Source organism: Chelonoidis abingdonii, chromosome 1 (assembly GCF_003597395.2).
Source record: "Chelonoidis abingdonii isolate Lonesome George chromosome 1, CheloAbing_2.0, whole genome shotgun sequence".
NCBI classification, from domain to species: Eukaryota; Metazoa; Chordata; order Testudines; family Testudinidae; genus Chelonoidis; species Chelonoidis abingdonii.
In genome coordinates, this window is record NC_133769.1 from 14600202 (window position 1) to 14626258 (window position 26057).

Below are 26057 nucleotides of genomic sequence, written 5' to 3' on the forward strand. Positions count from 1 at the left end.
GGGAACTGAGGCACAGAGCAGGTGAGTGACTTGCCCAAGGTCAAACAGAAACTCTGTGGTAGAGCAAGGAGTGGCACCCATCTCTCAAGTCCTAGGCTAACTGCCTAATCACTGCACCATCCTTCCTCATGCTTTCTGCACTGATGCTCAGGGCTGCAGATCTGTAGAAAACAACACAGAGTAATCTCTCCAGTAAGCAACTACCCAGGGGCATACCAAAAATCTAAGAATATAAGAACATCCATACTGGATCAGAACAATGGTCGATCTAGCCCAGTGACCTGTCTTCTGACGGTGGCCAATGCCAGCTGCTTCAGAAGGAATGAACAAACCAGGTAATCATCAAGTGATCCATCCCCTTCTTATCTGTGCCATAAACTATTTTCTGTTTTACAATAAATATGTTGCATAATTGTACTCGGTACATTTGGGGATACCTTGGAGTGGTCTCTTAAGATGGAAAGTTGCCTAATTAGTATGGCCCCTTGTACAGGTTACACTATACTACTTGCCCAAATTTTACGTTTAATGAAACACACTAATATGTGAACCAGAGGAATTCTTAGGCACGGAAAACTCCTGTGCAAACCCAGCCAGAAATAATTGGATATGAATAGATTCTTTCCTTTTATAGACCTCTTCCAAATTGCTTGTAAGTTTCCATTTTAACAATGTCTTCTATTTCTATAGTGCCTCTCTTCCCAGAGACGCCAAAGCACTTTACAGATTTAAATAGGCTGCGCTCAGGGATCACTTCAACAGTCACTGATGTACAATCATCTCTGGGATGAAATATGGCAGCTGATCGACTGGACACAACACCCCTGTCATTTAGGAGAAGAAGTGAAGAAGAATGTTTTATCCAGTTGAACTTGGAATTTGGAAAGACAAAATGCAATCACCAGACCCCAATCTGTATAGCCAGAGGCCGAGATTTTGAAAGCAACATTTAATGGGAATTGAGTGTCCCAGTCTCTTGTCTAGCTTTCAAAATTTCTTCTAAGTCACGAAATACTAGATTGGTAAAAAGCCACTGAGATATTTTTAAATAAATTTGATTCTTTATTTGATGTTTAAATCCATTCAAGCCAGTTTTTTCGAACTTCCATTCTTAACTCCACCTTTAGCCACGTAAGTAAACGTGATCTGATTCATAGATTCTGTAGTCCTTATAGCTCGCGTTGACTTCACTGGGAGTTGTGGGTTCTCTGAAAAACAAGCTAGTTTTAGTTAGGTGAAATCACGTTTGAAAATGTTCTGCACCCTGTGTTGTTCACAAGTCTTGTCAAGGTTGTACAGAGGTTCTTATGGAGTACTGTGCATATGCTCCTGGGGAGGCAGCTCCAAAGGAGATCAATAGTGGCCTAAATAAATGGGCTTCAATGAGAGCATGATTAGGCCAAAACTTAGTGCTTTTGAAAATCGTCCTGGAGCAGAGATTCCTGGGATTTTGGGAGGGGAGAGGCATTAGAGATGTATTGGTGATAGGTTTGCCAGTTCTCTCTAAAATCTGTTGTAATTGTGAGAAAAGACAAAACATCTGAGTTTAGATATCTTTTCAATGGAGATGACCAGTGTAATAGATATGTTTCCAAAACCTGTACTGTGGCAGAGCGACCTGATTCCCTCAGTAGGAGAAAACTACTTTAAGAAACCTTTCTCCAGTCGATCATTTATCTGTTCTAGCAGGTTAGAAGGCAGCCTTACAGAAATAAGTGAAATTCACCCCCTTTCTTTTCTGTTAGTGATCCCTGACATTTTGAAAGTAAAGATAACAAATAATTGCAAGGTGAATTACAGGTTGGCCACATTTACAAAATGATTTTTGTTGTTACTCACTTGGTGATTTAAGGGGAAGTAATTTCCATGTTGTCTTGGCAACAAAAAGTTGTGTCTTCATGTTCTTGTTACTATATTTTCCTCTCCTCTTCCCCCTCTACCCCCCAACTGAGCTCCACTGCTCCTATTTGTAGTAAGAGAATTGCTGAGGCAAGGGGCTTGGCCACGTAAGGAGCATAGAACTTGCCATAGCACATCAGACAATTGGTTCATCAGGTCCAACCATGCTGCCTTTGGCAATGTCCGATAGCTGATGCTTCAGAGGAAGCATGCTTCTTGCCTCAGGCAATTATACAGTGTTTTATATGATGAGGTGAGGGACTGTGAAAATCCTTCTTGAAGCATGAGATTTGATTAGTCTTATCTTAACATGCATAGCTACAGTGTTATTAATGGTTATAAAGCTGTCTGTATGTATCTCAGATAACCACCCATGGCCATGAATTCTACAGGTTGATTGTACACTATGTAAAAGGAGTAATCCCTACCATTCACACGGCAGCATCCCCAGCATGGCAGATTTGGATTTTGCAGAAGGAAAGTTTTATAGAGATATAGATATATAGCTATATATAAAAACATTGTTTTTAGCCTGAAACAATGGTTGGAAAGAGTTGTGAACTCATTCATCTCAATGTTGTGATGATTCTAATGATGACACTTTAAAGGCCAGGTTTTAAAATAATTTAGTAGTGCATTGCACACTTAATTTGTGCCCACAATTGTTTATGCAAGTCAGGTAATCATATGTGCAACTGACCAGTGGTTATCAGTTGGAAATTTGCTGTGGATTGTGGGTAGGATGTGGACCAAATTTTGTAGCCCTGACCCCACAGACCATAATGAAAATGTAATTCAGCCTCCCTCGCTCTATAGGATGATTTTGAGCATCTTGGAAAAGAGCAAAGGGTGCACACACATTTGTCATGGGCTTCACAGGGAACAAGTTTCCTTTAAATGAATAGCTCTGTGTATGGTATTTTACTATTATAAAAATCGTTTCATGCCTGAACATAACAGTTAGAGGCCTTTCAAATGAACTTGGGTTGGGGGTGAAGAGGTAGGCTTTGTCATATATTGGCAGTGAAAGCCCCCCAGTGACTTAGCTTTGTGGTTAAAAAGGGAATGAGCAGGGAGTGAGTAAGGTGGGGGGGGGCGTAATCTGCTCCATCTATATGGCCATATAGCTTAATCGTCTGCTGCTTCAATTTTCTTTTGAGACCTGCTAATTGCAACATTTCTCAGAAAGTTACTTACAGCTGTACTGCTGGGTAGAAATTGTGATAAATGCATAAACTGTGTCTTATTGATTCTTGTTGACATTTTACATGGTTCTTTTGCATTCTTAACCTCCACTTGGTAATTGTCACTATGGTACAAGCTTCTGGATAATAAGAGCAAGGGAAGTGAATGAAACGGTTCCTTGACCATTCAAAGCAACATTATCAAAGTCTCTGTATGTTTTCCCCCTAATATGTCTCTAATAGTTTGTTCTCTCCCCCATTGAAGTCACAAGATAAGAAATGAGAACGCTTAGTGTTATTTCCTATATTAATAATGTTTTTAAGAGAGATTACTTTGAGACTGATGGTAAATTTGGGCCTCTTTAATTTTAGTGCACAGCATCAATATGGAGTCTAGCAGAGGTACTGTAGCTTATTTACCATTCTACTACACATTTTGTCTAGAATGCCTTATAGAAAGATGTTTGTGAAATTATTTTCTTCAACAAAAATTTTTTCTGGATAACAGTAGTAGCAATATAATGTGTCTAAATAATAAAAACATCATCAGCTGTTCTGTTATCTAAGAAATATATAAAGTAGCGCAATACTACTGTAAAATCTGCATAAATAATTCTAACTTTAAAATTTATGATGCTAATCTATCAGTAAGATGCATAGTGGATTAGTTTCCCTTGTATCAAGGGATTTTATATTTTTTTTTAAAAATGACCGCATGATGCAAAAATGCATTGACTTTATTTTCATGACTAGATGTAGTGCTTTTGGGTAATGATCAGGCATTGCTTTCTCTTACTGTTGTTTGATTAAAATGTTAATACAGTCTTGACTTGATAATCTTACCAGGTACATACAGATCAAAAGAGAAAAGATGTTTTATGGCTCACAAATTGATTTACATAAACCAAGCAATCTGTTTCCTGCTGGATTGCAAAATGGTTTATTTTGCCCATTGGCCACAGGGGCAACAATATTGTATTTTTGGTGCCAGAACATAGCTTTCATGCATTAGCTCTAAAATGACAATATGCTTCTGCCTCTCTGTGTTTAGATTTGCTTCATTTGGAAATCTTTTAAGCAGTAATAATAATAACGTTTTGAGGAAATTGAGTGGAACACTAAATTATTCTCTGAAACCTAAGTTCAAACTGTGCAAGGCTAAGAGAGCTGAAAATCAATGCACTGTTAAAGTCATTAGAGATCACAAGTGAAATAAGTCTGTGTTACTTTAGCTAAGCTTTTAGTGTGCCATGGCATTATTACAAAATCAGCCTGAATCTGCATTAATTTCACAGTCTTTTTCTTTAAGATGCCCAAGGGCGCATGAAGAAGAATAAAATGTAAATTTCAGAAGGCTGTGTTTTTATTAGTTAAAAGGGCAGTGAACCGTGCGCTACTAAACTTGACCTACACCATGCCCAGTGTTGGTATGAGTAGCAATAAAGGGGAGGCCGGCAGGGGGAAACAGCTCCGGCACTGAGCTATTTTTTTTTCTATGATTTAAAAGGGAAAAAGTGGTTTTCAATTATTCACACACACACACCGCTCCAGTATATTTGAAGGAGGTCATAGATTTTGTCGATCAGAGAATTATGCTTGTATGCTTCAAAAAAGCAAAACTCGTAAAGATTTTTATTTGAAAAATTCATTTTTAAAAACTATTTAAATTCCACCTGCATTACTGAATTTGGTCTGGCAGCATCACTAGGTCCTCTGGCACTTAGTTTCAAAGCATTTAATACGTGTTTTCCTCATTCTTATTTGTGTTCACACCATCTTGATGAAATTTACCAGTGGCATTATGAGTTCTTTAAATTTCTACTTAATTGCCAGTGATGCCAGCAGTTGATTTTAAACCAGCCATAAATTAAAAAAAAATAGCAGGTAGCTGCTAATGCATGCTTTGGAAGGGATTAAAATATGCAATCCAAACTTTACATTTTGGAGCATACAAACAAGGCTTGCTTATTTCAAACCCTGTGGCTCAACAACAACAAAACAAAAACCTCCAAACCCTTTTCTCCCACCCCCACCAATCTAATTTTTTTTTCTTTCATCTACGGTCAGATTAGCAAGTCAGCACTGTTGATAAATAAATTAGAGGAGTTGTTTACTTTTATGTACTACTGAGAACAGTGTCGTCTTGTGGCCGTTCTCGTAGACTGTGTTGGTTTAACAAGCGTCCAATCCTTTTGTCTTGTTGTTTTTTGTCTTTCCTGCTCCCTGTCCCCTTGTTCCCACAGGCTGTGCGTTTGTTACATTTTCTACAAGGGCAATGGCACAGAATGCAATCAAAGCCATGCACCAGTCTCAGACCATGGAGGTACAGTACTGTATCATCTGCCCTTTCTTTGTTTTCTTTGTGCAAATGATTGTGAATGGTAAAGCCATGGTCTCCTGGAGAAGATCAGCCACGTGACAATCTCACAGATTTTAAACTTTCACAAAACTCACTCTCCTTCTTTTTGTGACATTTATTTTTCCGAAGGATCTTGAAACATAAGTAAAAAGATCTCTGGGTTGAACCCAAGCATTGCTTTTATAATGGTCCAGTGGCATTCAATAGAAAATAAACATTTCAATCAATCAATAAATAAATAAAAACATATCTGGGGACTAAATTATCCTTTAACTTAAACAAAAACAAAAAAGCCTCACTTTACTGGATTTTGAAACATTGAAGTTTGTGCTACCCTGGGAAAAGGCTCAAAAAAGATTTTTAACCTGGCCGTGCCAAGTTCCTAGTGCATATGTTTGTGAATTTTGGAGGGGTTGCATATGGATTCTCTTTTTAAGTTAATATAATTTCTCCTACTTCATGTGGCCAGTAAAAATGCTAATTATGTCAGAGCACATTGAATAGCTGGGCTAGCTGCAGTGCACTGCCACATCAGGCTCTGTACAAGCAGCAATCTTTTATTCCCTAAAAATGGCATTGTGCTTTCTAATAATGAGCAACACAAAGCTTTAACTTTACTTACCTGATGCGACTACAGTTTCAGGGTAAGATCCACTTATCGGCATAGTTATCGCATTGCCAAAGCTCATCTGGTGGTCTCAGCTTTTTTAGTCTGTGATTTATGTCATGGTCTCCGAATTTTGCACAGAAGGTCTCACAAGAGTACTAAGCCTTTACTTTTTCTGGATCTTCTAGTTTAATCATTTGAGTGCATGTTATACTGTATTATGTATACCGTATCTTTGTGTACTGATGATTTTCTCGGAGTTGGCATTTTTGATGTTATGTGCACTTGTTTCTTCTTTTCTTTTCTTTTTTTTTAATTATTATTCTTTTTAAATGAGGGCCTTTCAATTTTTTTCTCAAGTAATTTTTGTTTGCAATGCTCTAGTCTTCCAAAGCATGCTGGGTACTAAACAATCATTATTGCGTCATGTCGTTGAGCTGCTTTGTGTAATGAGTGAAGGGAAAGACAGAGGGAAAAAAAGAGACAGTGCATGGAAATGTCAACTGTTTTCAGTACTCTTCCAGTAATGATATTGGCATTGCAAAGCTACTGTCTTTCCAAACATCACATTTGACTTTGGTTAAGTTTATTTTATAATCAATGTGTTTTCTTTTCAGTGCAATGCATTTTTATAGACCCTGAATATACAGTGGTAGATGAGAATCTGCCAGAGAAAAAATCAGAATTATTGAAATTATCTTCACTAGGAAGCTGCTGTTACCTAATATATTTTACTGTGCACTATGACACTATATATGGAATAAAAAATGACATTTTAGTTCATTGGAATAATGCTTATTTTTATTTTTCTGCCATGCACTGCCCCATTAATTTGGGTCACTATATTTTTGCTACTTTTTGGTTCCACATAAAACAGAAGTGTTGTTAATAATGCTGTGGGTTTGATGTGTATTTTCCATGTGTTCCAGTGTATTTTTGGTCTAGAGTAATGAGTTTCACATGAATCACCCTCAGGTCAGCGGATGTTGTAAAATGAAATAATCATTAAAGGTCAGATTCTCCCTTTCATATGCTGAGTATTGTACCATACTTCAAACAAAGCCCCATTGTGATATACTTCCTTATGTTGAATAGTACCTTATGCCACAGGTAATCCAACTGTTTGAAGTGAGGAAGTGTATCACAATTTAGCCCTAGATAAATAACTACTCTCAGAGGAAAGTACTACTCAACAGCCTTAAAGGTTGGAGAATCTGCACCTATAATTAGGGTATACATATGATCTGAAACTGACAGAGTGGTTCAGAATATCCTGGACTTGAGCATCATGATGTCAGCTGGACTCAGGTCTGTAGCAGAACTGATGTGCTCACTCTTTTGTGGGAGGTGGAGCAGCCCTTCCAGCTCACCAGTTCATGGCATGGTACCAATAGGAGTCTGCACATTCTATCTTCCCAACAGAAGGAAAGGTACATAGGCAGTGCTTCCCATCAAGAATGGGAGACGAAAAGCAGCCATAAAATGATGAGGTAGAGATACCCCATAGCTGCTTGCATAATGGGGGGTACCTCTCCAGACAGAAAGAAGGTATTGTTCTGGTCAACATTCAAAAGCATTTCCTACCTCTTGGTTATTAATCTCAATGCTATGACGATAAAAAGTTGACTTTTGAGAGGTGCTATGAAATGTGGACACTCTCTGAAATAATATTGCCCCTGGGCACTTTGATTTCATGTTTTATGAGTGAAAAAAAAGGACGTTTAAAATGGAAGATTGTGTTATGCAATCAAGTTTCAGTTCAACCACTGAAGTTATTTTTTCTGATTTCATTATTTTCAGTTCTTTGGCACACATCATTGACTAAAACGTATTTTTCAAAGTGACTCAAAATGATGCGAATGTTCATGTTCAGAAGAGCAAGTGTCTCCTGGAAATAATGACTGTTCCTATTGCTCTTTGCCTTTTATTCTCTATCCTGGTTTAAGCAACTCATTTTTAAAGCCATAATCACTGCCCTCATTTTCTGCTTTTCTACCTCGTTTTTGTATTTTTTTTTTAAATCACTCAAATGGAGGGTTAGTAGGAGACACTAATTTGTTAACATGGAATAAATAGCAACATTTTTCTCATATAGAGCCATTTTGCTACATATGATTTCAATATTCAGAATGTTTGCTCCTTTGAAAATGATGAAATAAGAGCAGAAATTGGAAAAAATATTATAGATTCCTAAATTGCAGAGAGATTGTTTTTATACAATTCACTGGCATTTCAGCATTCATATATATGATATCAGCTGTTGTACTGAGTATTGAGCTGCAGAACTGAGTACTGGAACAGCCATATACTATTTCGTCATTTTGAAATTCATTTATATTCCCTTTAAAACAGACGTAAGAGTTTCACGTATGTACACATAGCAAGCAGTAAACTATCACCACGCTTAGCCTAATACCACCAAAGCCAATCTGAAATGGGATACAAGCTTGCTATTACCTTTTTTTATTAGCTAAACTGGAAAAATATTTCAATTTTTTAAAAAAAAATAAAATAGCTTGATTTTAATATTAGTATAAAATCACTGAGAAGAGGCAATTGTATACCAAGCGGACTCCTCCGTAATCTTTATTCAATTGCTGAAGTGTGTATCTCAGTTTTTATTCACTGAAAAATTGAAAGACATTTTTACAATGAAATATACAAGCAAGGTACTGAGGGTGGAATAATACATCTCAAGTGATCATTTTCTAAGATGATAATTCTAAAGGAATGGTATTGATGGGAGGTCTTCACACAAAAGATATTATTACTGTGGCTTATTTCGTCATTTTGTCTGTTGATTGTGAATGTTCCTATCATTGTCCTATTGTGAGGTTCCTCGGAGAGAGAGAATATGGCTACTCTTTGCAGAAATAGAGAATAGGAACTTTTCTGAAGAAGCTCACAGTGTAGTGAGAGTAGCCATGAGATGAGTTTGGTTAGACATAAACCCCCATTTCACACTGTAAATTGTGTCTAAAATCCTGCTATATTTCTGGATCTGAAGTACCCGACATGATTCTCGGATTGGGGATAGAAGAGAAATCAGCATGACAGTGGGTAGGGGATGGAGGGGGACTCAGACACTACAACGATGGGCAGCAGGATAAAACTCAGACAGATGGTTTCTACAAATCATGGAATGGTCCAATCCATTTGCCAAAAGTAAACTGGAATCATTATGATGCTACATGGTTCTGTAGATTTAAAACAAAAAATCTTGAGGTTTGTATCTGAAAGCAAACAGTTTCAAAATTAGATAAAAATAGGAGATCTGTTTTCATTCATGTGGCACTGTTGATGTCCATTAGTGTCTTTGGCTATTACTTGAATGCAGACAGAAAAGAAAGAGACAAGTCCATCTTTGAAACACATGAACCGTGAAGCTTAATTAAAGAGCATTGATAAAATCTGTTGTCTTTCCGGGGGCACTCAGATTGTTGAACATACACAAAGATCTGGAAGGAAAGGATTTCGGTGAAAAGAGAGAGGAAATTAATAATTTTTCAAGAGCCACATTTTTAAAATAGTTGAATAATAATTAATAAGCATAATTTCAGAAATAATTTCAGGTTATTTCAAATGTATTTAAATGTGGTAAGAACATGTCAAGGTAGAATCATGTAAATGTGTGTGATGTTAACATCTTTCTCTTCCAATCTGTCCAATCATAGGGCTGCTCTTCGCCTATAGTGGTGAAGTTTGCTGATACCCAAAAGGATAAGGAGCAGAGGCGTTTACAACAGCAGTTGGCACAACAGATGCAACAGCTCAACACTGCCACTTGGGGGAACCTCACAGGCCTTGGAGGACTCACACCACAGTACCTAGCTGTAAGTTCTTGTGAAATTTGGTGACCACGTGATGCATCTGAAAAAGTGGGGTTTTTACACATGAAAGCTTATGTCCAAATATATCTGTTAGTCTTTAAGGTGCCACCGGACTCCTTGTTGTTTTAGTGACCACCTATTTAGACTTAAACTGATTTATCTTAGCACATTGGAAGCTAATAATAGTGAACCCTGATAAAATGGAACTCCCTACATTTTAACTTAGGGCAGATAATATGACTTATTCCTGAAAGCACCACATAAATTTATGGCACTCTATAAAACATTTTGTAATAATAACAGCAATTTTGAATGAAAGTCTCAAGTTATTTCAGTGCCTTGCAGTCTTCTGAAGATTTAAATTCTATTTCAGCTGGGAAATACATCTTCATTCTGATGTTTCCACTGAACATTAAATTCTGCTTTTTTAAAAATGTGAATACATTTTTTGGATGCTTTCTCTTATCAAAGTAAAATCTTCAGCCTTCAGAGATCAGGTAGACATGTGAAAACCTTCTTCAGCTGTGTTTGTGAATGGTCTTTTGAATCCACAATGTTTTGAATTTAATTCTACTCTGCATATCAGTTTCACATAGAAATATTCCCTGTACTCATTCAAGTTAATCTTTTAATATATTTGAAAATGGCTATCACATTAACTAGTGAAAGTCTATAAATTAAATGCTCTTTTACTGGTATTAAATGTGCAAGGTTCATATTGCTTTATAGAAGGTACATTTGATGGGCATTTGGGCATTTTTAAAATGACATTTTCTTTGACTCTTTGAAAGCTACCAGAGAAAAATGAGCTCACTACCTTGCATTGTACAGATGCCCTCTACTGGGGGGAATCTGGGACAGCTTGAGTGTGTCATAAATCATAGGCTGATAACAGAGATTCTCTTATTGTTCAAGTGATCAGGCGTCTCTGCCTTTTGCCTCTGTGAAGCTGTGAATGGTCACAGAATATGGCATATTGACAACTGGGACATTTCCACGTGCTCAGAGATTTGTTTCTCTGTGTCTGCAGATTGCATAAATCAGTTGTGTGTGTATATATGGGGTAGGGTGGTTATAAATCTGCATAGACATTCATTTAGCTGGCAGTCTTTAAAAAAAAACCACCCAGTATATCAACTGTTAATAGTGAAACTATTATCAGCTAAGTGCCAGCATATGAACTAATGAATATCTGTGCACTTGATGTACCTTGTTCTAAGGATGATAAAGAAAGAAACCTGAATTTAAGGGGTTGGGTGAGAATGGACCATGATTGACAGAGATGAGTTATGGTAACTACTAGACTGCAGAGGGTTATAATTAGTCACGCTATGTTGGTTTAAATAGATTTAACACCTGGTTGTTAAAAAGAGTAAATTGATTAATTGTTTTAAAGCAGCGATGTTATTGAGTTTCCCCAGTGTCTGTGTGTTTCTTAATAGAGATTAGACATTAATATGGATTTACAGCATCAACTCTGGGGATGTTCATTCCAACAATAGGCAGAAGCAAGAGACCATGTAAAAGTAAAGGAAACTATAAGTATTCCAACTTTAATTTGATGAATAATTTTGTTTTAATCTTGTTGCTTTTTTGTAACATTGCTTAGATGACGATGATCATCTTATTATTAATTTGCAGCTTCTGCAGCAAGCAACTTCCTCCAGTAACTTGGGTGCCTTCAGCGGCATTCAGCAAATGGCTGGTGAGCTAAAAATCATTTCATTTTGTCCAATTATATTTTATTTTCTTAGGCTCTTAAATTCTGTTTTCTGTAATGATCACATGACGTTAGTCTTTGTATATAAAATGTGTTGTGTGTATGAGCAGGGGGCAACTCGTGATTCAGATTCAGTCCAGCTTTCAGGAACTGAAATTAAACTAACTGCTCCTCGGTTGTACAGTTTGTCTTGCATTAGTCACCTGCCATTTGTCCAGAGTAACCAATTGGAAATTGCAGGAGAGCTCTTAGTTCCTGCAGCTATATCCTACCTACTAAAAGTAGCAATAAAGCAACAGCAGGATTACATGTTAATTTCCAGTGAGATTTCTGTGGCCTGAAAATAAAATTAATGGCAGCCCTCAAACATTTTAATAATAGGTGACAAATAAAAATGTTCTGACCTTCTTAATGAAACCCAAGATTACAGGCCTACCATTGATGCAAGCTTGCAGTCTTCTTTTTATAATCATGGGAAATTAACTGGGTGCCTTTTTGACTTCAGAACCCTAGTTGACAAAATTACACAACAGAAGCTTTTATGCAAAAGTATAATCTTTGTTCTGAAGGAAAAAAAAGAGAGAGAAAGAAAATCAAAGGGTAAGCATATTTGAAAGCCAGCTAGTTGGAGGATTTCTTGATAATGAGCTGTGTGCCAGTAGTAAGTGATGTGTAGTGATTAGTAAAAGGTCTCTCCCACTGTGTGACCTGCCATGCTAATACCCTAACTTAACATGATGCTAGAGAAGGCAGCATGTGAAGTAAATCAGACCACAGATGCACATTATGCCTGCCGTGAGGAACTGTTAAAAAGCCTTTTTTTTCCTCCTTACTTTTTTTTTTTAAATGAAGCATGCTAGTTTATTTTAATCATGAACTCGGTGAATCAATAAAATGTAGCATTGGACTTGCTTTGCCATCACAAAACAGTGGCTGAAATACTCATGTCTCTTTAGGAATGTTTTTAATACTCTCTTTTGTAATCCAAGTCTTTAGCTTCTTCTGGCTTCCCTTTGAATGAGTCTTGAAATACTTTTAACAAGTATAAATATTCGGCATGATATAGCCATACCACATAGGTATTCTCTGCTCAATTGTTACATTATGCCATTATTGCAGTGGCATCAGAGACTAACGTGAATCTGCTGTCTGACAATATAAATTGGCCCACAGATGACAATATCCCTGAATTATTTTCTCTTCCTCAGACCTGCTGGCAGTGCTTGCTGTTTCTATTATGTTACACTTACGATCTAGCATTTTTCTCATCAAAAAATATATCTTAATATGATAAACAGAGCAGAGTCATTCAGCAACATTTTCACAGTTGGCATTTTTGGAGCTGGCTTTGAGCTCAAGGATTGTGTTTAATGTTTCATATTTGGTTAGCTCTACAGAATGAAAAAATTGAGAGACCCACAGGGGAAAAAAATACTCAGGGAGATTTTTCTATATAGCCTACTCTACCGTGCTCATATCCAAGTAGGTTCCCACTGTCTGTTCACAGTTATTGTGTGTTTAGTTTTGCATCCAGTAACTGAACTGTACCTGGACTGAAATTAGGGATTTTCCTCAGATTAACCCTAGGGTGCCTCTCAATCCAATGTATGAATCAGTTACGCATAGTAGGCCATTTAGTCCAAGGAAATTATCTTCTGGGGTCATAGTGGCATGTCATGTCAATGTACTTCCTCAGCCAAAGGCTTGATTTCTAATGGATCCATATAACTTAAGAACTGTATGTGCCTCCTGGAATGTTTTAACAAGGTGGTGTTCTTACATGCATATTAACAGAATTTAATGCTTCTCTGGGTTTACCTTTTCTTCTCCAGAAATGCAGGGCTCTTAAATCTAAATGTCCAAGGTCAAATTCACAGTGTTAAATTTCTCTCCACACTACAACTCTCCATGAAAGGACAAAAGTCTTAGCACAATCGTATCATTAAATTTGAAAGTTCAAGAGTCGTAAATTTTTCCCCAATTTCAGGTTTCTCCTGCAGCATTAACCAATTTACATTTCACATCCACTATATTTGATGGTATACTTTAATAATAAGAGTAATTTATTAAGGTTTATAAGAGACAGAGGAATCGAAAATTCTAGGTGTGTGCAACATGGATGGGTTAATATTGCTGGACCATTGATCTCACAACCTTCATGTAGCATAAGAGCTAGATTTGCTCCTTTTTTCAAAATGTATTTTAATTACATCCTATCCATATATTTTACACATATAAATATAATAATATTCATTATACACAAGCTGATACGGAGCTTGTATATTAATACTGGACTAGCTTTTCTTAAAGAGGAAGAAAATCTAGAAGCAGTCAGTTATAGGGTAACCAGAGAACAAATGTGAAAAATCGGGACAGGAGGTAGGAGGTAATAGGAGCTTATATAAGAAAAAGACCCAAAAATCAGGATTGTCCCTATAAAGTTGGGACATCTGGTCACGCTAGTCAGCTAAGATACCAGACAAGCTCCATGGTTAGACCTTGCAAGTTCTTTGAGTGAAAAAATGTTCATTTACAATCAGATCTTTTGCCCTCCTCCTTGTGTTGATTTGAGTGGGAGGAGGAAGGTACTACTCAATGTGAGCAATGGAGGCCAAATCAGATCTTAAATTTACCTGTACATGTATGTAGCACCCAAAAGTATTTCAGTTAGCTCGGTCCTGCACCTTTAAAGTCAATGGCTGTGTTTTCTTTGGCTTCACTGGATCTAAAGCCCACTGAAATCAATGGATGTCTTTCCATTAATTTAAGTAGACTTTAGATCGGGCACCTAATTCTGCAGAGCATTTAAGTATGTGTCTAAAGCCAGTTAAAGTAGAAAAACATTTAATATTACAAGAGTTGTCAATATCCCTTTTGCTCTTTTAATAGCATCACAGTCTTGATTACAGGAGCTATCATTGTCTTGCCAAACTCTGCTTTGTTGTTCTTGCATAACACATGCACATACTTGTGTCACTACTCTCAGTCGTACTGTAGTCTTTTTTCTACTGACTACTGTAATGCTTAATAATTCAAAGGCACTGATTTTACTTATATGCATAATATTAGGCTTCAGTGTCTGGATTGTACTTTCTCATTGTTTGTGGGGAATGTCAGTAATAATGGATGAAGTAGATCACATGATTTGATGGTCTAATAAAAAAATACAAACTACAGTTAATGACTGTTCAAGCCAGAGAGTTCCCCTCTTCAAATGTATTCAAGTTGCATTGATGGCCTGATGCAAAGCTCAGTGAAATCACTTGGATCTTTCCATTGACTTCAGTAGACTTTGGATCAGACCTTAAAAATCTGATTGCATTAGGTGAGCTAAATTAACCTACTAATTTTAAAAGTACATTGAAGATATAATGTAAGATTTTACATTATGTGACAGAATGCCAGGGGATTATAACTCAATTATAATTTTTTTCCTGTGAAGGTTTTCCATTATCAATACAATTAATTTCAAATCTTTTGTTATAAATGTAAATAGATAGGTATGTATACACGTTCATATGCAAGATACACATACACAAAAGGGGTTATATTGATTCAGTTGGATAGTATGAAAACAAAAAATAGGTTGAAACAGGAAAAAGCGATCCACACTTTTGCATTTATCTTCTTTGGATTTCAGATTGATAAACGCCATACAGCTGGGCCTTTTTCTATTTTCTAACGTATGTTCCTAACCCTTTTGAAATTCCCTCATGGTTTGATTTGAGATTTGGGCTGAGCTTAGCTTGTGAGTGGTTCTGATTTTGATTCAGTTAGGTTCACCCTTCCCCTTTTACCTGAGCTAGGTTTCTTCTGAATCCGTGGGAGCAGATGGGTGAGAGAAGTTCCACACAGTTCTGCTTCCTGAGTGTTTCCTTTAATCGTGCCGTTGGCTTGGAGGATCTTGGGGGGAATGTGTAGAAGCCAGGACCTTCTGCATAGAGGCGCTATGATTTTGCGTTGGCTCTAAGGTCTTTTACCTCGGCTCACTCCTTCATAGCTTTTTCCAATGGAAGAATAATGGTAGGGCTTCTCCTGCTGGGCATTGCCCTTAGGGACTCTTTAAAGGGGTGTCCTGTTCAAAGTGAGAATCTCTGTCGACTCCAGGAATACTGCCATTCCATGGCTGCTTCTTACATATGCACAACTGAAAACGTTAGGCTAAGTGACTAAAAGCAATGAGGTCAAACAACTACGTTTCCCCTGAAGATGCCATTTAATCAAAGCCAATCCATCCACATTTTCTAGGTTTCACAATGAAGCTTTAGTTGATTTTTTGGGGAGTACACCATTGAAGGGAAAGGGTTTGTTCTCTAGTTAGTGTACACGCAAACTCCTGCAAACAGGAGTGGCACGAGCACATTGAGGAGACCACCAAACCTCCGTCGCCTGGGAGATTTGAGAATACAAAATGGACTCTTGGAGTTAGTTTGAGTCTGAAGGAAGGCTCTGCACGTCTGCCTGAGCCTTACACTCAGGGCTGGCTCCAGGCACCAGCATCCCAAGCAGGTGCTTGGGGCAGCAATCTGCAAAGGGCGGCAGTTCATGTGTTTTTGGCCCCAAGCAGCGCTCGGAATTGCTGCTGTGGATGGCGGGGGCAGTCCGTATGCCCTTAGCGGGGCATGCATGTTTCTGCAGCTGCTGAAATTGGGCAGCAGCTTCTATGTTCAGCTGCCTGCAGCGGCAAGTCAGCAGCTTCCATCTTCCGGCTGAAGACAGAAGCTGCCACTGAATTGCCACTGCCATGGAAATATGCGTGCTGCCCTAATGGCACACAGACTGGCCCCACGCTGCTTGGCGTGGCAAAAACAGTAGACCCGGCCCTGCTTACACTGACAGTGAAAGACCTGGAAGAGGCTCCTTATTCCCTCTCCCATATTGGACACTCCCATAAAGACCAGGCAGAATGCAGCAGGAAAGCTTTGACTCATCAAAGCACTAAATCATGTGCTTAATGTCATTCCTATTCAGGAAAAGATGTAAGCACATGCTTAACTTTAAAGCATATGTTGAAATCCCATTGAGGTCACTGGGAAGTTACTGAATTCAGGGGACTTAAGGATGTGCTTCAGTGCTGTGCTAAATCAGGATGAATTTAATGTGTGTTTAAAGTTAAGCATGTGCTTAAGTGCTTTTCTGAATCAGGGTCTCAGTGATTAGAAAAAAGTTAAGTACTAAGTATTAAATAAACAGCTGTTCTAAAGATGGATTCAAAATATGTGTGATTTGATGGAGCCGGAAGTCTGAATTTTCTATCCTATCAATCTTGACAGGTGCTTGTAATTTCAAGAGCACTATTCTGGACCTCTCCCTGTCCCAAGTAAAGTTCTTGGAAAATCTGATTTAGCTTTTTAAAATAAAAATCTGGAGTGTCTGATAACATCAGTGTTAACAAGTAACTTACTTTTTGATCAGTTCTGATAAACTGTACTTGCTTTGATCACTAGTCCATGTTTCTTAAACTTCAGCCAGGATTTAATGTTTGGGGAAGCTAACGAGACAAAAGGAAAAAGGTAAATAAATAATTTGGCCAATATTACCTCCTCTGCATTGGGGTGACCAAGCTGAGACACTGTAAAGCAACCTGGTCAGAAAGTGCTCAGGATCCATCCTCTGAAAATCAGGCCTCTTTAAGATGACCAGGGCTGGGCTCTGAACCGATACATGTTTTTCCAGAAAGAAAGGATTTAAGCAGGAAATTCTTCAAGGTGAAGACGCAAGTGATCCTCAATTATTTTAATACTTACTAAATGCTTTGCATGCAGGGCTGGTGCAACCATTTAGGCGAACTAGGCGGTTGCCTAGGGTGCCGAGATTTGGGGGCCCCAAAAAGCACCCCCAAATTTTTTTTAAATGGTTGAGCAGCTGCTGCTGCTAGGGAGCCTGCAGCCCAGGGTGTCCCCTGGGTCAGGGTGCCGCCACGGCAGCCGGCAGCCCAGGGTGTCCTCTGGGTCAGGGCGCCGCCGGAGGGGGCGGCAGGCAGCTCCCGTGGAGCTGCCGCAGTGGTGCCTGCAGGCAGTCCGCTGGTCCACGGCTCAGATGGAGCTGCCGCAGTCGTGCCTGCGGACGGTCGGCTGCTCGCGTGGCTCCAGTGGACCGCCCACAGGCACCACTGCGGCAGCTCCACCGGAGCCGTGGGACCAGCGCGCTGGGGCAGCAAAATTGCCGTCTGCCTAGGGTGCTCAAAACCCTAGCGCCGGTCCTGTTTGCATGTAAAACTTAAATAAGCATCAAAAGCTTTTAAAAATGGCCCATGATTCTGCTATGTCCTATACAAACAAGCCCCAGATCCTTACCACTTGCATTTATCACAAGGAGAAAAACTAAGGTGACTGAAGCAAGGAAAATTGCCTTACTGCATGAAAGTTTGCATTGGAGGTAGCACAAGAAGTTGTAAAATGTAAATCTTGCGCTCTCAAATTTACTCGTGTTTTCACAGAACTGCATCTGTGACTGTGCAGCAGTACAAAAATTTCCTGCGAATGTGCTAATAGGCCTTATGAGAATGTTCTATAACCATCCATCTGTCACTTTTTAACAGGCCTGATTGGCAAGCACTTGTAACAACTGACATCTGTTCTTGCTTATTGATATGTAGATTTATGGTAATTGTCATGAACAATAAGATACGAAATTACCTAAGGTGAACATTAAATTAAATTTTCATGCCCCTGTCCTTATAAATAATTTTTTTTTTAAATCTTAAGTTTCAAGCAGGCATATTGTGCATCTGTTTTGTGCATAATTTAATTGTTTTTTTTAAATTTGCCAAGTAACAAAATGAAAGTTATGTTCCTTGTAGTTCTGAGTGTTTGCCAGGCTGATGGCACATTGGTAAATACACATTATTAAAAATTGAATCAAATTGTAATGTGGTTCTAGCTCTTTATAAATCATTTTGCTTTAATTCTCAACGTTTTCTCCATCATGAAGATCAAGAGTTCTTTCTTACCCAGGAGTTCTCTCCCTGCAGGTGGAATTTCACTTTTTTGTTTACATGCCTGTAAGTGGTTTGCATTTCTTCAGCGAGAGGTACGGTTGCTGAGTATGCAGCAGTTTCAAATAAAAAGAATTGAATCACTTTCTCGCTACGTTTGGTCCGGGGTTTGAGGCTGTTTTGAAAAACCTGTGTGATGTGAAAAGCATGGACTGCAGGAACGGAGACCATGGGAAAGGATAGTGTGTTCCAGGCAGCAGAATAGTGCCCAGAACTATACATTGGCTAGAGGTTAATTGAACCGGAATCTACTTCTACCGTGTAACCAAATTGGCTGTCGGATCTGCTGATCAACTGTACTTGGTTCCCTCTTCTGAGTTTGTGCTAGCAAGCTGTGACGTTGACACATTTCACATAAAGGAAAAAGCCAATAAACAGGGATCAGCAGCAATGATAAAACATCTGGAGGAAGTGGAATATAGTAACGATGAGGATAGATTATTTGTGTATTTTAGCAGACAGCCTTTCGGATGGGAGTGAGGAGATACGCCTGTTGATTTCATCAGTTCTACAGCACCCTGGGCACTGGGTGTGTTCTCAGCCTGTTATTAACATTCACACTCTTGAGTTCCATTCTGTTCGATAATTTGCTTTTCTTCTTTGATGCATTATGACAACAACAAACAGAACTTTTCTGGAGGTCTCATAGCTAACACCATGTAAGATCTGAAGAGGTGCCAGTGTGTTGTAGTCATTTTTCCAGTGATACATGCAGGGTGGGGAGAGGATTTCTCTGATGTATGTTTCTTGTGTCTTAACATTCTTTTGGGTTTGAAAAATCTTCTGTTAGTGGAGGACATCTCCCTTTGCTTCCACAGGAAGCTAGTCTACCTGCTTCTTTGTGCTATAAAAAGGTTTTGTGAAATAGAGAGAGGTGGGCATTCATTTGCCTCCACTTGGGTGCTAGACTGGCTCCCCAGGCTAAGGTGAGCTGTTGCTTTTGGTGCTGCTAATTAGCCTCATCTCTAATCCTTTGTGTTTTGTTTTCCTCGAGCACTGCATACATGCTGTCTCTCCGCTCCCAGAGCCTTGCACCCCTGTAGCTCTTCATTGGCCACGAAATAGAAAGTAATAGAGAATTGTTTCCAATTCTTTTAGCTTACAAAATGAGTTTTAGAGAAATCTGTGTGCATGTTATGGAAATTGGTGAGATTCCACCAGTCAGAAGCTATTTCCTAAAATTCTTTTCAGCATTGCTGTTCACTACTATTTGCCAGTCTAAATTGTGAACTGTTTAAAAGTACCATGAGGAAGCATCACCACAAAGAAAATATAATTCAACTGCAACCTCCTTCTGATCGGCGGCCTGTCCAGTGGAGAGAGAGGCAACCCAGGCACGCTGCTTTATTGTGTATTTCTACCAGCCAGACCACAGAATGGCATTAACAGTGGCCTCTGTGAAGATTTGCATTGTTTGCTGGAGTCTTGGTGTTGAGCTGTATAGACTTCTAGTGGACCTGAAACTTTATGAAGGGCACATTGGGACCAAAGAATAATCCAGAATGAAACCTGAGCCCACATCCCATCCCCCAAAATCTTTCCCACACTTGCAAAGAGATGGATGCAGTAAACTAATAGGTCGTCTCTGTCTCTCAATTTGGTGATCCACTGGCTGAACTACTCTGGAGGCTTTCTGTGTAAATCAGAATTGTAGAAAGTACTTTACACACCCAGCCTCATGTAGTGGAAGATTGTGAGTGGCCTATATGAGTTCACAAGTACGTGAGCAAGAGGATTCTAGACGTTTCGTTCTCTCTTTCCTCCCCTACTTTTGTGTTCCTGCATAAGGGCCAGGCACAGTCTTTACCCTTGTGCTTCCTGAGAGCTAGGAGATGAGGGCCTCTAATATCAGAAACTGTAGAGGATGGGGAGGGACCATAGCCAGCTTCCCTCTCCATACTAGACAGCACAATTTGTTTGTCGCAGGCTGTAAAAAACTATAAGCAGTGACTCTGCTCTCCAAGAGGACTTGCGCCTGCCTTCAGCAGGGACAGCATACCTCCCAATTCATCCCTTCACTATCATTGCCGCAACTGATGAGCAAGTATTCAGCTATGGATAATGTCCAAAAAACACATACATAGAAATTTCAGGTTATTTAGTGATGGACAAGCTCCTAAAGGCATGGATCAGCATAAAAAAATGTGAAGCTTCCCCAAGCATCCTCACTTAATCAAGCCTATGCATTGAAAAGTACCTAGCCAAACCACTTTGGGTTGGAAAGCTCACAGGAGCCATCTCTTATAAGAAGTTTCCATTATTCCCTAGTTTTAGCCTCTGAGGAAACACTACAAGGAGAGCCCATCTTGGTATACTTTAGCATTTCTTTGTCCTATCCCATCTGAAATGAAGATGTTCAAGGCTCAGCCTTTTTGAAAAATTCACCAAATTCTTTCATGTTTCAAAAGAAGACGTGTTTGAAGATGAAAGCTGTGTTTCAGGCTGTTTATTTTTTTTCCAGACAGGTTTGCCTGTCCCTAATTCTTTGGTAATTGTAAAGTTTCCATGTAATAAAACTGCAGAGTTTTTAAAGTATTTTTGTAAAACACTTTGAATGTGATGAGTGCTATGTATAATCATGATAAAGCTCTAGCTTAAAAGCTGAGCAAACTCAATGAGGGCCTGTGATTACAGGATACAGTAGTTACACCTAATTACCTTGGTTATTAGTACCTTGTAATTAGAGTAGTTATGTGTTTTATTGTGCCTTGTAAAGTATTATAGGTGATAGGGATTATAGTTCTCAAATTCTATGAGAAGTCATGTGAGAGGTTTTCCTCTGTTAGTCTCTCAAAATGTATGATGTTGGTCTCAAATTCCTCTAAGTGATGGTTCTTCAGCCACATTACTAGTAAGATCATCCATCACCTACTTTTTTTTTTTTTTGGTAGAGTCATTATTGAAAAGTGCTTGACACCCACAACTGGGCTGATTTTCAGAAGAGCTCCATTCTCAATTAGACACCTCAATAAAATGACCAGATTTTCAGAAGTTCTCAGCATTCAGAGGCTCTCTTGGCAGAACAATGGAAACTTCTGAGTGCTGAGCATTTCTAACCGAATTCTGTCGTGTGTTAGTTTCAAGCTATTGCTGCTCTTTATTATGAGATGTTCTCAGTCTCTGTAAAATATCCCTTCTGCTCTTTTATTTTATTAGCTCTCAAATACTTGTAGAGTGTTATGATATCCCCTCTTCTCATTTTCTCCAAGTTCATATTAAGTTCTCCTGCTCATATGGTCATAGCTTACTTACTTTGACATTCTTCTCTGGATTTCCTCTAATGTACCAATGTCTTTTTCATACGGCATATGCAGAACACCCACATGTGGCCAAACCAAGGTGGGGGAAAGAGGCGTTATTTCTTTCTTTGTCCTACAAATTATGCCTATGTATATAGCTGCGATGCCCATATATATATACACACTCTGTACACCATTTTCATCTTTGAGCAGCTACATCACCTTGAGATTTCAGGTTCTTTGTCCCATTGTTGTTCTTTAATCATTCTCGTTCCATTTTGTATGAGCGTTGTTTAGTATTTGTCTGCAACAGATGTTCCATTTCATATTTATCTAAATTAAATGCAATGCTTTTTAAATTTACTCCTCTCTTGAAGGTCTTTACCTCATTCTGAAATGTAGATGTATCCTCCACTACATCTTGTAAAGAACTGAATAAACTAACTAACAAGTGGTTTTGAGAATCTGGATGGTTTACATGATACAGAACTTCTGCCTAGAGGTCCCCAATTCAAATCTGGCCCCAAATGATAGTGACTGAAAATCATTACTGTCTGATAGCTGTTCCATGCTGAATTTGATGGTCTCAATTCAGTTCCAAATAGACAGAAGGAATTTCAGGCAAAAATTGCTCTCACAATTGGCTGTTACTGTATGGTAGTCTAAGTAGAGAAGTGAAGAGGGAACCTGGGGACTGAACTTGATAGGATCCAAGTACCTCTCAATCAATAATTAATTTACCGTCTCTCCACCTGCATGAGGTCAGGAAGTATTATTATCACATAGAGAGATTAAGTGACTTGTCACATCACAACTCTGTGACAGAGGTGGGAACTGAACACAAATTTCCTGAGTTGTAAACCCATGCTGTAACAACAAAACCATCCACCCTCTCACCTGTAAGACAGGTATGAGGCACATTGGCTGGGGCCAGTGGGGGGCAGCTTATACTGCCCACGCTGTAACTGTTCTGGGAATGAAAGGAGGGTTTAAATCACTCGTAGGACTATCAGTCTGGCAACCTTTACAAATCTTATATTCCTTTAAAATGAAACTGGGAATCTCTTAATTAATCCTGTTGCTGAAGCTTCATTTTGTTCTCTGCGCAGGCATGAATGCTTTACAGTTACAGAATTTGGCAACCTTAGCAGCCGCAGCAGCCGCCGCCCAAACCTCAGCTACCACCACCAATGCAAATCCTCTCTCCACAACGACTGGTGCGCTAGGAGCCCTCACAAGTCCCGGTAAGAGTAGATCACTTTCCATTCAGATTCTGCAGTAAGAGTAGACTGGAAGGAGAGCCTCAGAATGGTGACCCTGTTTGTCATCTCCAAAACCAACCAACTTGCACATGAAAAGGGTGGAGGGGGTTTTCTTGTTTTTTGTTTTTTTTACTATAATTTTTTTAATTAAAAAAAGTGTGTTTAAGCAGCTAACTAAAGCGTGGATTTTGCGAGTTGTTCCATGCGGGCACAAGGGTCTGCTCTGCCAAGGTCACTGCAGGGTTAGGGCCCATGTTGCAGTCTTACAACACCCAGCAGGCACAAGAAAACTGCAGTTGCATGAGGAACTCAGTGAGATTTAACTTTTCAAAAAGAATCCAGAATGTGAGCCAACTTCTCTCATGCTAGAAAAAAAGACAAACTGAATTTGTTCCCTCTTTTTTTTGTTTTTTTTTTTTTTGTCTTGCCTTTTCTTTTTCTTCCTATGGTGCCTTCAGAGATTGCTCCTGCTGGTAACTGAGAGGCGATTATGAAAGTAAGACCAGATGCATAGTGAAAATCTTGCCAGATTCTGATCTCCGTTACACTGGTGTAAATCCAGTATACAATAACTCCTCCTCATTTCCAAAGCCAGTGGAGGGTAGAGTTATTTATATTGGTGTAACTGAGCTGAGAATCTGTCTCCTTATCTTTATATAAAGGCTTCAGGGTGTAGTAATTTACATCATGAAGTATGTTTATGGCTGTTCTAAAAACATTCATATCATTTTAGATGCCACTAAAGAACATTTGTGTTTAATCTTGTTTCTAAGTATATTCATCCCTCATGATAAAATAATCTGTGGCAGAAGGTTTGAGCTCAACCGCCAGGGAGGCAATCTTTGACATATGTTATAGGCAGAGATGGTAATACCACCTATTATTATTAACACTTCCATTGTAAGACTCTGTTTTCAGTGGCTTTTACCTTTCTGCCAGACTATTGGACTGAATTTTTCCATACCTGGTGTCTGCCTCAGGCTTAATGTGTTAGGAACGTTTCAGATACAGTGATGCAGACATTTCCAAGGATAAAGCTAGGGGAAGTACTTCGTTTTGCAATGTTAAAAAAAAAAATAAAAATCTGCATCCTTTACTCTGGGAAGCTCTAGAACACCTGGCTTTGGAGTGAGGACTCAAATTTGTCAGGGGCGAGGCCTTTGTGTCAGAGATTTCTTTTTCTTTTTCTCTGGAAATCTGTCCAAATTTGGTCAAGTTTAAGTATTCAAAAAAAAAAACTCAGTTCAGACATGCCCAGTAGAGACTCATTAGGGTATGTTTAATCACTTGAGCTGCAGGTATAGCTCAGATAGAAGTATACATGCTAGCTTTACTTAAGCTAGTGCACTAAAAATAGAAATGTAGCCATGGTGGCACAGGTGGGGAGGATGGATTAGCCACCCAAGTAAGCACCTAGGATCCAAGGTGGGACTGTACTCAGGGAAGCTAACCCTCCTGCTGCCTATGCTGGCTACACTTCTGCACTTGATCAAAGCTAATGCACTCGTGTCTACTCTAGCTGTAAATTACATCTCCAGCATAAATACAGACATACCCTTGGTGCTCAGCAGCTAAAATCTCTGATGATTCCATCCTCCCTGAGCATACTGCATCCCCACACAGCTCCTAGTGCTCATCAGTCTGCACATGTACCACTCCCACAAAGCAACTGAGCAGGGTCCAACCAAGGGGCTTAGAAAGACTTTCCCTTGAATTACTCCCCAGCCAGGGATGGGGCTGGGCATCAGAACTGACAGCAGAAAGTCTATCTCTCCAGTGCTCTCGATGACGCCCCTGCTGGAGCCCAGGCAGGGTGGAGGAGGAAGGCGCCTCACTCAAATGCAGAGGAGGCAGGCGCTAGACTGGGGGAAGGGGGGGCATACATTGGGACAAGGAGGCTGGTGGAGAAGGAGAGAGAAACCGTAACTTGAAGTTTGTGGGGAAACTGGGACTAACTGGGCAAGGAAACTGGGACTGGGAATGCATGGAGGTGCGTAGACATATCTGTCCAGGAGCTAAGGTTAAGGGGACAACAGGGACAGCTGGATAAAGAGACTGGGACAAGAAGCCTGATACAGGGGAGACTGGGACAGAGACCGGGGAGTGGGGAGACCAGAGAGGATGAGGGAAAAGAGGGCAAAGGAGCTTGATGCTGTGGGGAAGGCAGAGAGAGATTGGACAAGGAGTTGGGGTAGGAAGGAACTTAGACTGTCTGGGCAAGGAAACTGGGAGTGGGGAAGGAAAGATACTGGAAGGGTAGGGGACTGGGACTCGAATGGGGACCTTAGAGGGGAAGATTGGGTCTGAGGTGAGACTGGGTAGGCAAGGAGAATGGGCCTGGGCCTGGGACGAGGAGCCAAGGGGTGTGAAGACACAGGACTGGGACGAAGACAGGTTAGAGGGGATGGGAAAGAAGGAGTCAAGCTTAGAGGAACTGACAGAAGGGTCTGTGATGACTCCTGGAAAGCACTCTGCTCCTGGCATGGCAACCAAGATTCCTGAGTCTCACTATTCTTTCTACTGTCATCAAATCTGTGGAATCCACTGGCAAAGTGTGTCTCTCACACTGCTGTCAAACTCTGTTAGCGCAATTGGCAGACATCTGTGTCGTGTATCTAAAGGTTCCAACTCTGCTGATGGCCCATGTGGGCATCTGTATGATGCCACGTGATGCAATTTCCTGTTTGTTTGTTTTTCAGTTTGCTCTTTTAAAAACCTAGGAATTAACAAACAGAACACTATGTTAAAAGAACATTAAGGTTGCAAGTCAAGCACTCAAAAGCTAGGAAATTCTATACTGAGGACCCTTGCCTTATTTGTTGCAGAACTTGGAAGTTGTGTAGTGCATGAGGCAGGGGACTGCATGAAGAGGAAGGACAGTCTCATGATTAGGGCAGTTGAATGCTGCCCTGGAGAACTGGATTCTATCCCTGCCCTGCCAAACTACGTGATGCTGGGCA

The 26057-nt window shown here is 39.6% G+C and overlaps 1 protein-coding gene across 13 annotated transcripts in view; it reads left to right on the forward strand.

Annotated features, from left to right (window-relative positions):
- CELF2 (CUGBP Elav-like family member 2) overlaps nt 1–26057 on the forward strand; it is a 703635-nt gene that overhangs the window by 633431 nt on the left and 44147 nt on the right. For 10 of the 13 annotated variants that reach the window (XM_075064174.1, XM_075064147.1, XM_075064171.1 and 7 more), the window contains 5 exons: nt 3456–3485; nt 5327–5406; nt 9724–9882; nt 11521–11584; nt 22945–23079. In XM_075064174.1, coding sequence (XP_074920275.1) covers nt 3456–3485; nt 5327–5406; nt 9724–9882; nt 11521–11584; nt 22945–23079 — 468 coding nt within the window. The remainder of the gene's footprint in view (nt 1–3455; nt 3486–5326; nt 5407–9723; nt 9883–11520; nt 11585–22944; nt 23080–26057) is intronic. The other 3 variants (XM_075064162.1, XM_075064149.1, XM_075064165.1) reach the window with 1 other exon arrangement.